General features: G+C 43.1%; 2 protein-coding genes across 4 annotated transcripts in view; one reads left to right on the plus strand and one right to left on the minus strand.

The window, feature by feature from the left end:
• Window positions 1-9684, plus strand: part of larp4b (La ribonucleoprotein 4B) — a 51222-nt gene extending 41538 nt beyond the window's left edge. For all 3 annotated transcript variants that reach the window (XM_069684436.1, XM_069684437.1, XM_069684438.1), the window contains 2 exons: window positions 953-1064; window positions 1370-9684. In XM_069684436.1, coding sequence (XP_069540537.1) covers window positions 953-1064; window positions 1370-1702 — 445 coding nt within the window. In that variant the 3' untranslated portion in view covers window positions 1703-9684. The remainder of the gene's footprint in view (window positions 1-952; window positions 1065-1369) is intronic.
• Window positions 9685-11862: 2178 nt separating this feature from the next.
• Window positions 11863-14248, minus strand: LOC138611078 (tripartite motif-containing protein 16-like). The gene has a single exon (XM_069683988.1). The coding sequence runs from the start codon at window positions 14213-14215 to the stop codon at window positions 12539-12541; it is 1677 nt and encodes a 558-aa protein (XP_069540089.1). The 5' UTR covers window positions 14216-14248; the 3' UTR covers window positions 11863-12538.

Here is a 14248-nt window from a genome sequence, read left to right on the forward strand (position 1 = left end):
CAATTTTATTATTTCAAGCAGAGCATTTTATATGTCTCAAAACATCACTGGAGCTGGTATTTAACTTCTTGTTGAAAAAGGAAAAACTGACAGTAGTTTTGGGCGGTATCATGGTATACCAGGGTACTTTGTAAATCCAGACGCTCATTTTTCTATTAAACTGATGCAGATTTTCTGTAGAGGTGATGTGTTGTAATGCACAGCAAGCGCCAGCAGAGGTCAGGCTACTGCTGGAGGAACGGGTGAACGGCAGAGCTGAGAAAGATGGCGACCACAAGCGGTGAAAAAGAAAAATACCTCTGCCCCGGTTTGAGAGGAATTTGGGATTATACCTGATCAGAGAGGTGATGTAGCTTTAGTACTACGTCAGGCTCCAGAGAGTTACAGCCGGAGCGAGCACTGGAAACTTGAAACAGGCACGCGCCGTGCGGAGAGAGAGAAGAGAAAAGAGATCAGCGACCAATAAAGCTGTTATTTTCACTTGTGTGCGTCTTCAAGATCTGCAAGTCGTATAATTTATGTTAACATTTCATATAATTCTGTTTTGTGTAGCAAGACGGGTCCAAGTAATTGCACAACAATGTCAAACGTGTGAAAGTGACTTCCCCCTCCAACCAGCCGCTCTGCATTTCTCCAGCACTTTTTATCTTCATATATCTAAAAGCCCGGTACTATAGCACGAAGGTATTACGGGATGAAAAAACGGATACCGCCCAGGCCTATCTGACCGTAGAGGTTTTGTATTAAACGAACAAATCTAGTCCTGGATATGCAACATGTGTTACTCTGATAAGAAGAGACTTACCTCTTTCCTTTGTATTTTCACATGCTAAAAGAATAAAAGAACTCTGACAGACTTCCTCTAATATATGCATGTGATCATCTGTTTGGTTTCACTACCTCTTCTCCAGCTTCTTGATTTGGATTTGCCTCTTGTGCTTTTTTGTTTCAGGGAGGTGAAGGTGACGGAGGCAAAGCCGAAGGAGGCGCAGTTGTCTGTGGAGCGAGTTCCCGGCACGCTGTCCACTGCAAGCAAATCAGTGCAAGTCAACGGTGCTGCCACAGTCAGTATTGATTTCTTCTATTGCTTTGTTCCCCTCCCTCACCTCAGTCCTTTGAAGTGCTTCCCCCGTCGCACATCTTAATCACAGATCAAAGTCAGCATGACCCTCGATTAAAGATACATTTCTCAAACCTATTATCCATATTTAACTCCACCCAAATGTACTCTTCATAAATTGACAACATCGCACTACTACACTTGCATTAGTCGCTGAAAGAGGATATGCATTGATGATAAATGTGTCAATTAGAGTAGAAGAGCAGTGAACAGGTGTTGACTCAGTTGTTGATCTTGTTCCCCTGCCAGGAGCTGAGGAAGCCCTCCTACGCTGAGATCTGCCAGCGAGTGAAGGACGCCCCGACATTACAGCAGCCGCCGACCCCCAAGGAAGCAAAGCCAGCCTGCTCCGCCACTGCAGGAGAGGAGCGGAAGTGCCCTGAAGCCTCCACCCCTGCAGCTGAGGCAAAGGCCAGAGAGACATACCCCCCCTCCTCCAAAGCCGGCTCAACGGCCATCACCTCGGGCAGACCCCCGAGGGAGGCCCGAAGGCCGGCCGGGCGGTGGGCCTCACCGCCCCCACACCCAGGGAAAACCCCCAGCAAAGATCCCCACCACACCCCGCCCAAATCGCCGCAGTAGGGCGACCTCTTCCCATAACTACGCTCCACAGATGCGTTTAAAAAAAGGAAATATAAGTCAGGGCTACTCAATACTTATATCCCAGAATCACCCGTCACAAACAAGCATAGAGGACGCCTTCTTTTCTGGATCAGGGCTTGCAGACAAAAAGCACTTTACTGTGCATGTAGAGCACCGTTTCATTCTTTTATTCTATTTATTTGCTTTTTTTATTTTCAGTTTTATTTCTTATTTTCTCTTTTTGCATTACGTAGTTGTGTCAGCCTGTAAGTTGGCACAGACAACACTGAAATTTATTCGTTCTGTCCGAATGGCCTTGTGGGATTAAATTAGTCTTGTGTGTGCACAACCGCAGCAGGGCATTGTTGAAAGCCCCCCCACCCCCGGTGGATGATGGGAAAGAGTGGTTACAACAGACTCCACCTTTGTTGGCTCTCATAGTGAGGGGTTTGTTTGTGTGTTCAGTGGCACCGTTGTGCATCCTTTATGTAGCCTAATTATGGGTCATAATGTGTTTTTAATACATATTCACATCCATATGCAAGATCTTACAGCTAAATCTCATTACAACAAGATTTGGATCATTTGGTTTACATCGCTTCAAAGTGATTTTTGTGGATTTTTACATCTTTTGTTTGTTGATGTTTTTTTAGGAGCTCAGCTTTGTCGACTATCGGTACAGCTGCTGCTGGTAATCATTGCTGAGGTTTCCTCCAGCATTTTCTTCCTCTGATCGTTTTCTCTGTAAAGAATCAACTTCCTCTGCTGTTTTGTTGTTGCTAACACTGCTAACCTGATAGCTATAGCGCTTAGCTTGTCTATTGGCTCATGGGAGATCAATGCTGTTTTGGAGTCGGGACAGGACGTCCATGTGGACGACTGCAACCATATCTTTGCTTAAAGACTATTTGGACATGGAGGCCACTGTTACAGGCCAAAATGTACCTGTCCATTAGAAGTTTCTGGAAGTCGTTTCAAGGGGAAATCAGATATTTGTAAACCTGGGCCCTGTGTTTAAACATTTTAAGGCGTGGATGACTAATAGGTGGGAAAAAATGGAATTGTTACTGTTGAAATCAATGTAATCTTTGAGGGCCAACTTGCCCAATCTGAGTATGTCCACCAAAGCACTGACTGGCTCAGACTGTTGTTCAAAGTGTCCAACAACATTAAGGAAAGGATCCGGACGGAAAGAGACCCTTTTTGTTTAATATTAGATGCTTATCCCTGTCGGGATCCTTCTGTAATGTTGTCCGACACTTAGTATTACAATCTGAGACTGGGTGGCAAAAACAAGCAGACAAACTGGAATCCACTGGAGCGATTCCAATACCTGTTATCGTCATTTATGCTCCAAAATGTGTAAATATAGGGCCCAGATGAAAGAATACCAGAGTTGACCTATGAAGGTGTGTTTTTTTATTTTTTTCTTCAATAGCACGCCGTGTGTGTGAAGACGTCTAATGAGTCAGGGGAGGCAAACATTTTCTTGCCATTGCATTTTTGGGAAAGCTTTCCAGCTTCAACGATCTCCTCTCTTCTGGTTTCTTTATAAAAACTGGAATAAAACTATCGGGCACATACTGTCAAAGGCCGACGCAGAGGGGGGCTTCTCATCTAAAGCAGTTCAGTCTGGAAGTGAGGGAAACACCTGTGAGCTGTTATTGGAAAGGAGGACATGAACACTAGCTCCCATCTGTGACAGGTGAGAAGCAGGAGGCTGCTGAGACAAAAGGACTCTTCCTGAGACGAGAAGTGTTGCATTGTCAAAAATGCACCGAGAGAGGGCGCCAGTTCAGAGTGTTGGCAACAAAGGTCGGCAGGTCGGGATGTTTGTAGTTCTTTCTTCAGGGTGCGTTGCTCGACGTCAAATCCTGGAATCTGTTGACTACAGCTCAACTAATACCGTTTGTAGAAAACCTTGATTTTACATTAACAGAACTTTATTTGCACTGTCTGTGTTTTCTCACAATTGGAGGGCGAATGTTTTAGATGATCCCACCTGAAGTGCAAAAAGGGAATTGATCTTGAGAGGTGCAGGGGGAAAAAACAAAGAAATGCACATTCAGTTTTTCCAGGATAAAATCAACCCGAGGAACGTGGCAACAACCTCTCTGTCGACTTGATCGCTGGAGCCTTTTGCTTGTGTTGCTCTGCCTTGTCGTTGCCTGTTGAACACACTGTAGGGAAGGTCGACGTTGAAAGAGTTGTCCAGCTTGCTCTGATGTCATGGCTGGTTAAATCATTTTAATTTTATCGCTAAAGGAGTTGGCGCTCTTATAGGCATGCAGTGGTTTGGATTTTGGCCTTTTTGGTTCTGTATCAACACGATTGTCACTGAGAGAGAGATGGTAAAAAATGATGACTATGGAAAGTGAGGAAGCTGAATAGACCTTGAACATTTGGGCTGAAACTAAACGAGGAGGTAAATGATGAGCGGGGTTGTTTTGGAATGTAGTTTGCCATGTTGGAGTGTGAAAGAGATTTATTTGGGAGTCCTGTTGGGGCTCGTGTGAGCAGTGTTGAACCAAACATCCTTTAAAAATTCAAACATTAACAAAGCGTGAGGAGGCAGATGAGAGCCGGTGGGTTTACAGCAGGAGTGCAATCAGAGAAGAGCCGTGTCGAATCAGTCTGCAGAGTGAAGATGTTCCTTGGTGCGAGTCTTCAACACAGGTGTTTATTTGTTTTCTGTCCGCATGCTCCCGCCTCAGTTTCTTCTAGTTTGCACACTTTGATTTGTCCTGAGTTAAAAACGGTTTCAAAGAAAACGTTTCTGAAAGATTGCCCAAAGCACACAGTTCTCTTACTGCTTCACTCCCTTGTTCTTGGGAGAAATGTGCCTGACAGTCGTTAAAGTTAAAGCACAGAGTAAAAGATGAGAACAACCTTTTTTTACATCTTTTACTCACCTTGAGTCGTCAGTGTGGTTCAGTATGGAGACGCCGACGCTACCAACCACACAAACTCTCGCTTTACGGGACTTACTGGTGTCATGTTTGGCAGGTGAGCTGTTTGTTTGGGAGCTGGTGGACCACTTTGCGTCGTCATCAGAGTGAAGTAGTAAGAATTCAGATGCAGGGAGGAAACTTGTTAAACTTAAGCTTTGGTTGGAGGGTCTGTCACTGTAGCAGCCACTTCGGCAGATAACCAACCAAGTCTTGGATGTTTTACTGTATTCTAATAACATAATTGGCTGGCAGAGTGGTGAAAATGTTGCTACACGTGTTTTCAAATGGCTCCAAATGACAGAAGAATGATGAAACTTAAATTATAAAGTGTCAAAAGGTTTTTTTTTTTGCAACGTGACGGACTTGAAGTGCATTTCCCTCCCTGCGCATCTGCGGTGTGCTCTGGTTTATCTTTTGAAGTTATCACCTCATGCAAAACATTCTTTTAAAAAAACCACTGTACTATAGACACAATATTAACCTACACGACGTGGGACCTCGCATGTCTCGCCAAAGTCTTCCTGCAACAAGAAGCATTCTGGGTAATCCCACTAAGAGAAAACAGGAGCCCGTGTGGAGAAGGGAAAGCTTCATTTACAAGCCTGTACTCCTGCTCATAGCTGCTTTTGATTTGGACGCTAAATCTTGAGTTTGCTAAAAAAAAAAAAAAAGATTTTTTTTTTGGAAGGACTGAGATGCACTTGGATGGATCGATTATTTTTGTTTTTCTATTTTTCTCATCGGTGGAAATGGAAAAAGAGATAAAAACGCACCATATCCACTTATTTATAAACAATGCTGTTTATTCCACGAGAAATATCGTTAAGTTTTCTTTTTAGCGAGACGAAAAAAATAGAGATGCATCGCGGTCTCTATGTATACGCAAAATGTAAGAAAAAAATTCCATCCAGTGTTTGAGAAACTTGAATTTTATTTAAACTTGAAAAATGACTTTGCCTTAACTTTTATACAAGACAAGCATAGAGTTTATTTCTTTTCACAAAAAAAAATCCCCAAAATGTAAACAAAGCGTGACACGAGGAAAATATGAAGTGGTAACAGACGTCACAAGTCTTACTGAGAGAGAGAGATAGAGAGAGAGATAGAGAGAGAGAGAGGACAAGTCGAGCAGCTTTTTCTTTCTGTTCTGTTTTTGTAAAATGTACGAAAAGAAAACTTTTGATTGTTCCTTTTGTTTCTTGTTCTGTAGTTTCAGGTTGTTGTTTTTTCGGGGGAAATTATAAACCTTGTAAATGCAAAACTAGTCAATACTGTATTAAATTTGTGCACTTTGAAGTGTGTGCTTTGCTTGTACAGTTGTAAATACTCAGAAAAATATAAGAGGTACCTTAAAATGATTATAAAAATATATTGATCTTGTTGAACTATTAATGTCGCTATCGAGCTGGATGTAGGATATAAAAAAACGTAATGTTGTGCTTTTTGAAATATTTTTGTTTAACTTTTTATTTTTAGTTTGGGTGTGCGGAGCTTGAATTCTGCTCCACTTTGCAGGGTGGGCAGGCTGTCTGATTGTACATCTTTTTTTCCCTGTTGTCTTTCATTCCATTTTGTCCTACCTGTGTGGGCGGTTGAGTGTACAGGTGTGCCCTTAGCCCCTCCCTCTTTCACTGTGCACTAATTGGAAAGAGCCTGTGGTACTGACAAGCATCCTAAAAACAAAGCTGCGTGTCCACCAACATCCTCTTTTAAGCTCTGGCTGGAGAAAAAAAAAGCACTACATGTCAGATTTTTAGCCGTCACTGTGCAGCAGCAGCAACCGCACGTGCAAAGTGATCTTCCTGAAAAACTGCTGTTATAATACCAAGAAAATTAAAAGGTTAAAGCTGCATTAAAAGGCTTTTAAAGTGTTCATGCTTTCCCAACAGAATTGCAATAATTCCAGGGGGAAACAGTCACATGTAGACAATGACACTAATACTCAATTAAATGTACTGTGACGCAGCCTTATGACTATAATCAAACTGCATTGTGTCCATGCGAGGTGGGCAGCATGACAATATCTAATGTTAGTCGGTATAACTAATAAGACAGAGAGCTGAAGTTCTGCCTCATGATGATGTTTCATTTTTAAATGCTGAAACTTAATTTGTGGTTTTCTTTCCATGTTCAATAATGAGTCTCTATTTTTACTGTGTGGTGGTAAAAATTGAGCACTTTGTCATTGTTAGACAAAAAGATCACATCCTCTCGTGTGAATGGAGCTAGAGTCAGGATGAGTTTAGCCTAGCTTAGCACAGAGACGGGGAAGAGCTAGCTTGATGAAAAATGGGCCTCCTAAAAGCTCATTTATACAAGAGTTGTTTTGCTAAATACATGCATGAACATAAATGCTGAAATGAGCAGAAATAGTTCCCTTATGTAACTAAATTAATGTTTGCTGTTTGTTTCTTGATTTATACGTTTCCTGCTTTAGGGTTGTTAGGCTCATTTTTAAACCTTAGATTGAGACAGGCTAGCTGTTTCCCCGTTTCCAGTCTTTATGCTAAGCTAGGCTAATCATATCCTGATTCACGCTCTGTGTTTAACAAACACACCTAACAGTGGAATGCTTTTTCTCCACTGAACTCCCAGGACATTTCTAACTGTATTCAACCGTATATTCTTGATTTCTTTTTACCTTGAAAAGAGGAAACGTGTTCGTCCTTTAAAAACAAAAAGGATTTGCATTTATTCAGAAAAAAACGTAATCAAATGTAAAATTGGCAGAATTTAGCCGTAAATGAGCAACAATCTGACCAAACAAGGTTACAAATCAGAGCAGACGTTGCACGCCAGCTTACTGCACTTCAACGTTAGACACCCACCTCCTCTTGTTAGCTCAGAAATCATGTTTGGCTTAGATTCATGGGAGATGTAGTTGTTGAACGCTGCTGTATTTGAGCCTGATTGATAAAGGGGGGTTCAGATTTTACTGTCCTGTGCGGTAGAGGTCTCACAGGTACACTCGGGTCCTTTTACATCAGACTGATCCAGAAGCAGAGTCGGGCCAGGTTGAAATGATGTCCGTGCCTAATCAGTGCTCGATTTGAGTGCTCCCCTCGAGTCAAACACAAGTTGGATTGGGGATAAATTGCCACCTAGGGGTCGGGTCTAGCTCTTGCTTGAATGTGGAAAGAAAACCGCACTTTTCTTCAGCTTTTCAAACAGTTGAAAGAGAATCTGTCGTAAATTCTGCAGGACTTCAGCTCTCTTCATTACCGCCACATATATCGACACGCTGACGTCGGTATGACCTTTCACTCCTCTACGAGCTGCACCTCCTTGAGCCAGCTAAAAAGAGCGATGCCTGATGGACACGTCCCAGTTTTGTCTTCTGTCTTCAGACACGCTGTGCTTCAAGGCGATCTGACGTTTGACTCCCATATTGAAAACGGAGCACAGTAAAGCACATTTGAAGCAGATTTCGAGGCATTTCACACGTTCAGCTTCAACGACACTCGTGGTGGGAGATTAATTCATGTAGCCGCCTGCAAGGTGACGGCAAATTTCAGGGGGGGAATTGAGGGAAAAGTCGGATTAGCCGTCATCGCTGCAGGTTGAGCTGAAAAATCACCACCAGGGTGTCGTTGCAGTTACCCGACAGACATCCGCTCAGCCTGATAACAGCATTGAAACCTGCTCAGCGTTGTCGTGTCGTTACCTTTTTCATGCTGATTTGTCCTTTGAAGGTTTCTTGCTCATGTTCATCAGCTTTCATCTCTTCCTCTCCTGAGAAATACATGTACACATCATTTTGTTTTTGGGCTTTTCTTTGTTTTGTTTTTGGGGGAAGCAGAGGCTCAACTGGAATCACAGTTTTGTTTAGTTTTTTTACGTGTTTCAGAGCGAGTGTTCTGGCGCATACAGAACAGAAACATGCGCAGATTGAGATGTCTGTTTAAACCATTTGATCACATGTCTGACTGCATTTTGATGTGGCAAAGAAAACCAATAACTGTGCCATTACTCAACTGTTGTTTTTGTCTTTACTGGGCAGTTTAACCTGTACATAGCTGAGCGCTTGCCATCTCGGGCTTTGTGTTTTATTTGTTTTTTATTTGAAGATGTGATTTTCTTGTTGTTGAAAGTCCATCAAAGACTTCTCACATGTGGAGAAATCTACAATGTGACACCACTGACTGTAGGAGCAGTTTTCGTGCGTTGTAACTCTGCGGTCGTTACCTGCAGAGGTCGCGGCATGTTTGACCTCTTAACTTTTGAGACGCTGATTACAAACTGGGCATCCCTGAACTGTGAATGTGTGCATGTGTGGATTAAATAAAATGTACCACCCAGAAAAACTCCAGACCCATGCAAAGGTGACTCTTTTCTGAAGTGCGGTACCTTCAGACTGCATGGTACCGCTCTCCAAGGGATCTCTCATTCTGGCGGCCGCGAGTTGCGCACACCTCTCCTGTATCATTCACACAAACGCTCCTGTTGTGGCGTTTTGAGGAGCTCCTTTCTTCTCATGGACTTCCACACGGAGCATCACACCTCATATCAGCCTTTCGGTCGCCTCAGCTCTCCGTCTCCTCCCTCCTGTTCGCCCGTTTTGACAGTGCCACTTTTATTTTTTTCCTCAAGGGTTGCATCTTGTGGTAAAAATGGACCCCCTTGTGGTTGTTGATTCTTTCAGAGAAATAATAACGGATGCACACCGACTGACTGGAACAAGACTCGATGTCTTTATCAACTCACTGTGGTTTAACTCATTAACACTCGTACCGTGCTACGCTAACAGCTGTGGACAATCGATGACCCCATCGTGTTGGGGTTTGGACAGTTAACTTTGCCTAACGACACCTTTAACAGATGTGGGATGGAGGCTGCGTTCAAGAGGGCTTCTTTTTTTTGTTTCTCGTCTTGATTTTTATTTTATTTTTTGGTCTATTCTTCCATCGAGACTGGAATCAAGCGTACATGTCAGCTATAGATAATTTAAGTTACTCTGTGTCATGATGTAAAACTGTCTAATTTGGAGAAAAAAAATGTAGCTTACTGAAAAATAAAGATTTAGGCACTGTTGAGGAGCCACGGTCTCGTCTTTTTGGACTTTTCTGAGCAGGTCTGTGAAAAATGTGTCCGTAATGTTGCAGATTTTTATATTTTTTCTCTGGCCACTTTTTAACAGTTTGTTCTAGAGATGCACGATGTTATCGGCACGTTATTGGTATCTGCAGATTATGGCTCGAAAAGGACTTATCGGCATCGGCAGATGTGTTGTTTTTCTGCCGATATTTTCCGCTGATAAAACGACGCTTTAATTCTGCCTAAATGCATGATTCCCTAAACAGCTTGACGTAATGCTACGACATTTACTCGGCGCGTGTGTGCGTGCGCACTGCCTACACAAAGTTATCAACAATATACAAATAAAGACTAAACAGTCACAGAAACTCGAGCCGATGAACAGAAGTTAAACAACTTTCACAACTCTTACCTAGCTAACAGTTAGCTCACATTCTCGTCATTTTACTGACTTAACATCAAACACGCCAAAAATACACTCGCGGCCAAAGCCGACGCTTATGAGAGTAACATCAACATCAGTGCAAAACTAACTTACATATTCATGGACGCACACACGATAAAAAGAGTCTGTCTGCGATCACTGATGTCTCCGTAGTAGGTGCAGTAAACAGGTCCGGGCATGTCTCCCTCACTGCCGTGTTTCGGGGGGATGCTGCATTCAGGTGCGCTCAGACATGTGACCTTTTGTATAGCGCCTCTTCCGTCAAAGAAGGGGCTAAGATGTGTGCGGTATGGCAGTTTTTGGCCGCTACAATAAGAGAAGGCATAATATCAATTCCACTACAGGGGAGACCTGATGTTCTCTGCAAGTAGGTGGAAAAAAACGAATACATCGGTATCGAAATCAACAAAGAGGTTTAAAAATATCGGCATATCGGATATCTGCAAAAAATCCAATATCGTGCATCTCTAGTTTATTCCAATGACTGTACGTATAGATGGACGACGCGTCTCCATCTTGGCTTCACTTTTGGAGAGCTGTCATGTCGGCCATCTCTTTAAACAGTCCATGATTCCAATCTATCCAGAGGATAACGTGTAGTGTAAATGTGAATATTTAAATGATCAAATATAGGGTTAATATCAGGAACACTGTTAATGTTGTCAAAATACTCTTATGAAATAAATTGTGACCAACAGCCACGTTTTAAGAGACGTTACGTCACCGACGTAACATTTACCAGCGTTGCACACATTCACTGTGATCAGACGTAGAAGGAAAGACCAATATGAGGGTTTAAAGTTAAAGTAGTAATCTTTAAGTTTTCATGTAAATGTCTGTTAAGTCTCTTTCTGTCACCGAATGAGGCAACACGATGGTGACTGAGCCGATGGCCCACTGATGAAAGCCTTTGCATTTGCAGTATTACAGACTGGCTGTCTGTGGCCACTTTTGCAGACAAAATCCCAAGCGTCCAGTTAGTGACGCGTTTCCCATCAGCCAGCAGTGGTTGGTCTGCCAGAGAGGGTAGGCGGAGCTAAGCGGCTGCTTTTCCGCTCTCTGCAAGTGTTGCGAGTAAACAGTAATCTACTATGGCTGAACAAACAAAGAAAAGATGGATGACTACAGATACAACTTCAACAAGAAGTGAAAATCCACCGTTTATCACCACTAGGTGGCGCCCAAGAGAAAAAAACTGAAATCTTAGAGATTGTCGGTTTAAGATGACTTTGATCTCTTGTAAACTAATAAGATATGATAGGATACGATTCAGTGTCATATAATACAATATACTTGAATACATTTGCTTTCATGCTTCACACATTTAGCTGTCTCCTTAGTCGTACTAATAATAAAGACAAACAACACATGAAGATTAATGATTTTCCTTTGAGAGCTGCAGGTTTTAGGATCCAAAACATCCACTGAGGGATTCAAACCTGGAAGTTTGCAGTTTATCTGATCAAGCTGAGGCAGAGAAGACGGCACCCTCTGACTCCCCTCTCTGTCACCCTGTCTTTCTCTTACCATCTGGAATTTTGAAATCACAACTGTGGGAGTTTGAGCTGCAGAATCCAGAGTCTCTTTTCAGGAGAGACTCTGGATTCTGCAAAGATTTATATTTCAAAGTAAGATACCCGGGCTTTTTAAACTGCAGCAACTAAAGTGATATTGAGAAGACTCACAGCATCGAGGACAGCTTTCAACCAATGAAGACGAGAAGGAAACACTTTGATCCTGTTTGTTTATTCATGATGTCAAAGTTCAGTTTGTTCACACATCACATCAGTAAAGTCTGTTCAATGATTCTTGTTCCTGATTTCATCAACAGATTCACTTCATCCACACCATCAGTTTGTTTGACCACAATCTGAACTATTGATTTCATCATGATCATTGAAGGTTTAAAATACCTCAGAGGACATTTTTCATCCGTTTAAAAAGCAACAAAACTTTTTCATATCAATGTGATTATAGATTTTCTACAAATGTACAAAGTGGTGAAAACAAAATGTGTCCGTTAAAGAAAGGTCTGATGCTTTCTCTCTTCACACTCATGAATCACAACAGAAACAACAGCATATAAACGCATCAATACAAACAATCAACAAACATTTAGAGCAGAGAGAAGTTTCTATTTTCACGCAGAGAAATGTCAGTTCAGGTGAACATCGATCATCATGAGCAGTGAAAGCCTCCATGGCTAAACAGACACAGGAAGGAGCGTCACTTAAAGGAGCTCATTTACAGAACACATGAGAAGACGTCAAAGTACCGCCCATCAAGTTTGATTGACAGGTGACAAAGACGTGACAACAATCAGCTCTCAGCAACAAACATGAATAAAAATCAAGCTGAAGAATTAAAACACAGAAGTTAACCTGCTGTCCCTTACATGACTTCTGTCTATTTCACTTTACACAACTCAGCAGTGGATCCAGGAGACCAGAGAAACCAAAGTCCAGCACAGAGAGGCTGAGTGAATGTGGTCTGCACTCTGTGGAGGAGAGTCATGGTTTTAGAGATGCTGTAGAAGGACAGAATGCCTGCTCTGTGATCCAGGTACACTCCTACTCTGGAGGACGGAGGACCTGAGACAGGAGTTTTCACATTGTTGTACCTAAAGTAATAACTGTTGTTGTTACAACGTAACGCCCATGATTTGTCATTATATCCAAATACACATTCAGTCCCCCTCCCTGCTCTGCTGATACTCTTGTATGCGACTGCTACACAAACTGCTCCTCCTCTCCTCTCCACCTCCCAGTAACAACGTCCAGTCAGACTCTCTCTACTCAGGACCTGGTTATAATCAGTGAATCTGTCTGGGTGACTAGAATAAGACTGTTCTTCACTCATGAATGTTGCTTTTCTGTCTCCATCAGATAATAACAGCCATGTGTTTGCTGTGTTTGGATCCAGTGTGATGTCACATGAGTACTGTAAGAACTCAGCTCTGGTCTTGGGCTCTGGTTGTGGCAGTAAAACATCCACTTCAGTCACTGTCTGTGAGATGTTTGTCCATGTCTCCCTCAGAACATCCTGTAGTTTACCTCTGACCTCTGACACAGCTGCTGTCACAGCCTCAAAGTACCTCAGAGGACGGATCTTGATGCTGGATGAGTCTGTAGATTCACTGAGTGGTGACAGTGAGGGGTAGTCGTGTAGAAACTGGTTGTGATCCTCTGTGAGTGACAGCTCCTCCAGGTCAGCGTCTCTCCTCTTCAGCTCAGTGATCTCCTGCTCCAGCTTCTCCTGAAGCTCTCTGACTCGACTCACTTCAGCTTCCTGCTGGGATCTGACCTGCTGCTTCACATCAGAGCGTCTTTTCTCCATGAGACTGATCAGCTGAGTGAAGATCTTCTCACTGTCCTCCACTGCTTTATCAGCAGAGCGATTGACAGCCTCCACCTCCTGTTGAAGCAGCTTCACATCTTTGTCTCTGTCCTGGATTCTCTGCTGGATGTTTTGTCGACTCACCCCGAGCTCTCTCTGCCTCTCGGTCCTTTCTGCTGCAGCTGTGACTGTGTCGTGGCCTTTATGTTCGTCCATTAAACAGAGATGACAGATAGACTGCTGATCAGTACGGCAGAACATCTTCATCACCTCATCATGACGAGAGCAGACGTTCTCCTGGAGCTTCTTGGAGGGCTCCACCAGCTTGTGCTTCTTAAAAGTAGGTGATTCATAATGAGGCTGCAGGTGTTTCTCACAGTAAGAGGCCAGACACTGCAGACAGGACTTGCAGGCTTTCAGTTTTCTCCCAGTGCAGACATCACAGGCCACATCTTCAGGTCCAGCATAGCAGTGATCAGCAGGAGCAGCTTGGAGTCCAGTCTTCTTCAGCTCCTCCACTAAATCTGCTAACATGGTGTTTTTCAGCAGGACAGGCCTCGGTGTGAAGGTCTGCCTACACTGAGGGCAGCTGTAGACTCTCCTCTCATCCTCTGTATCCCAGTGGGTTTGAATACAGTTCATGCAGTAGCTGTGTCCACAGGGAACAGCCACCGGATCCTTCAGTAGATCCAGACAGATCGAACAAGAGAAGGTTTCCCGGTCCAGCTGAACTCCTTTCTGCGCCATTTCACCTCTCAGTGACAACGACTGTCCGAGTTT

This window comes from Semicossyphus pulcher, unplaced genomic scaffold, assembly GCF_022749685.1.
Source record: "Semicossyphus pulcher isolate SPU_LCO1_2020_fin unplaced genomic scaffold, fSemPul1.0.p SCAF_7, whole genome shotgun sequence".
NCBI classification, from domain to species: domain Eukaryota; kingdom Metazoa; phylum Chordata; class Actinopteri; order Labriformes; family Labridae; genus Semicossyphus; species Semicossyphus pulcher.

What these genes read in the sequence shown, in the direction of transcription:
- LOC138611078 (XM_069683988.1), bottom strand. Translation starts at nt 14,215, where the DNA reads ATGGCGCAGAAAGGAGTTCAGCTGGACCGGGAAACCTTCTCTTGTTCG.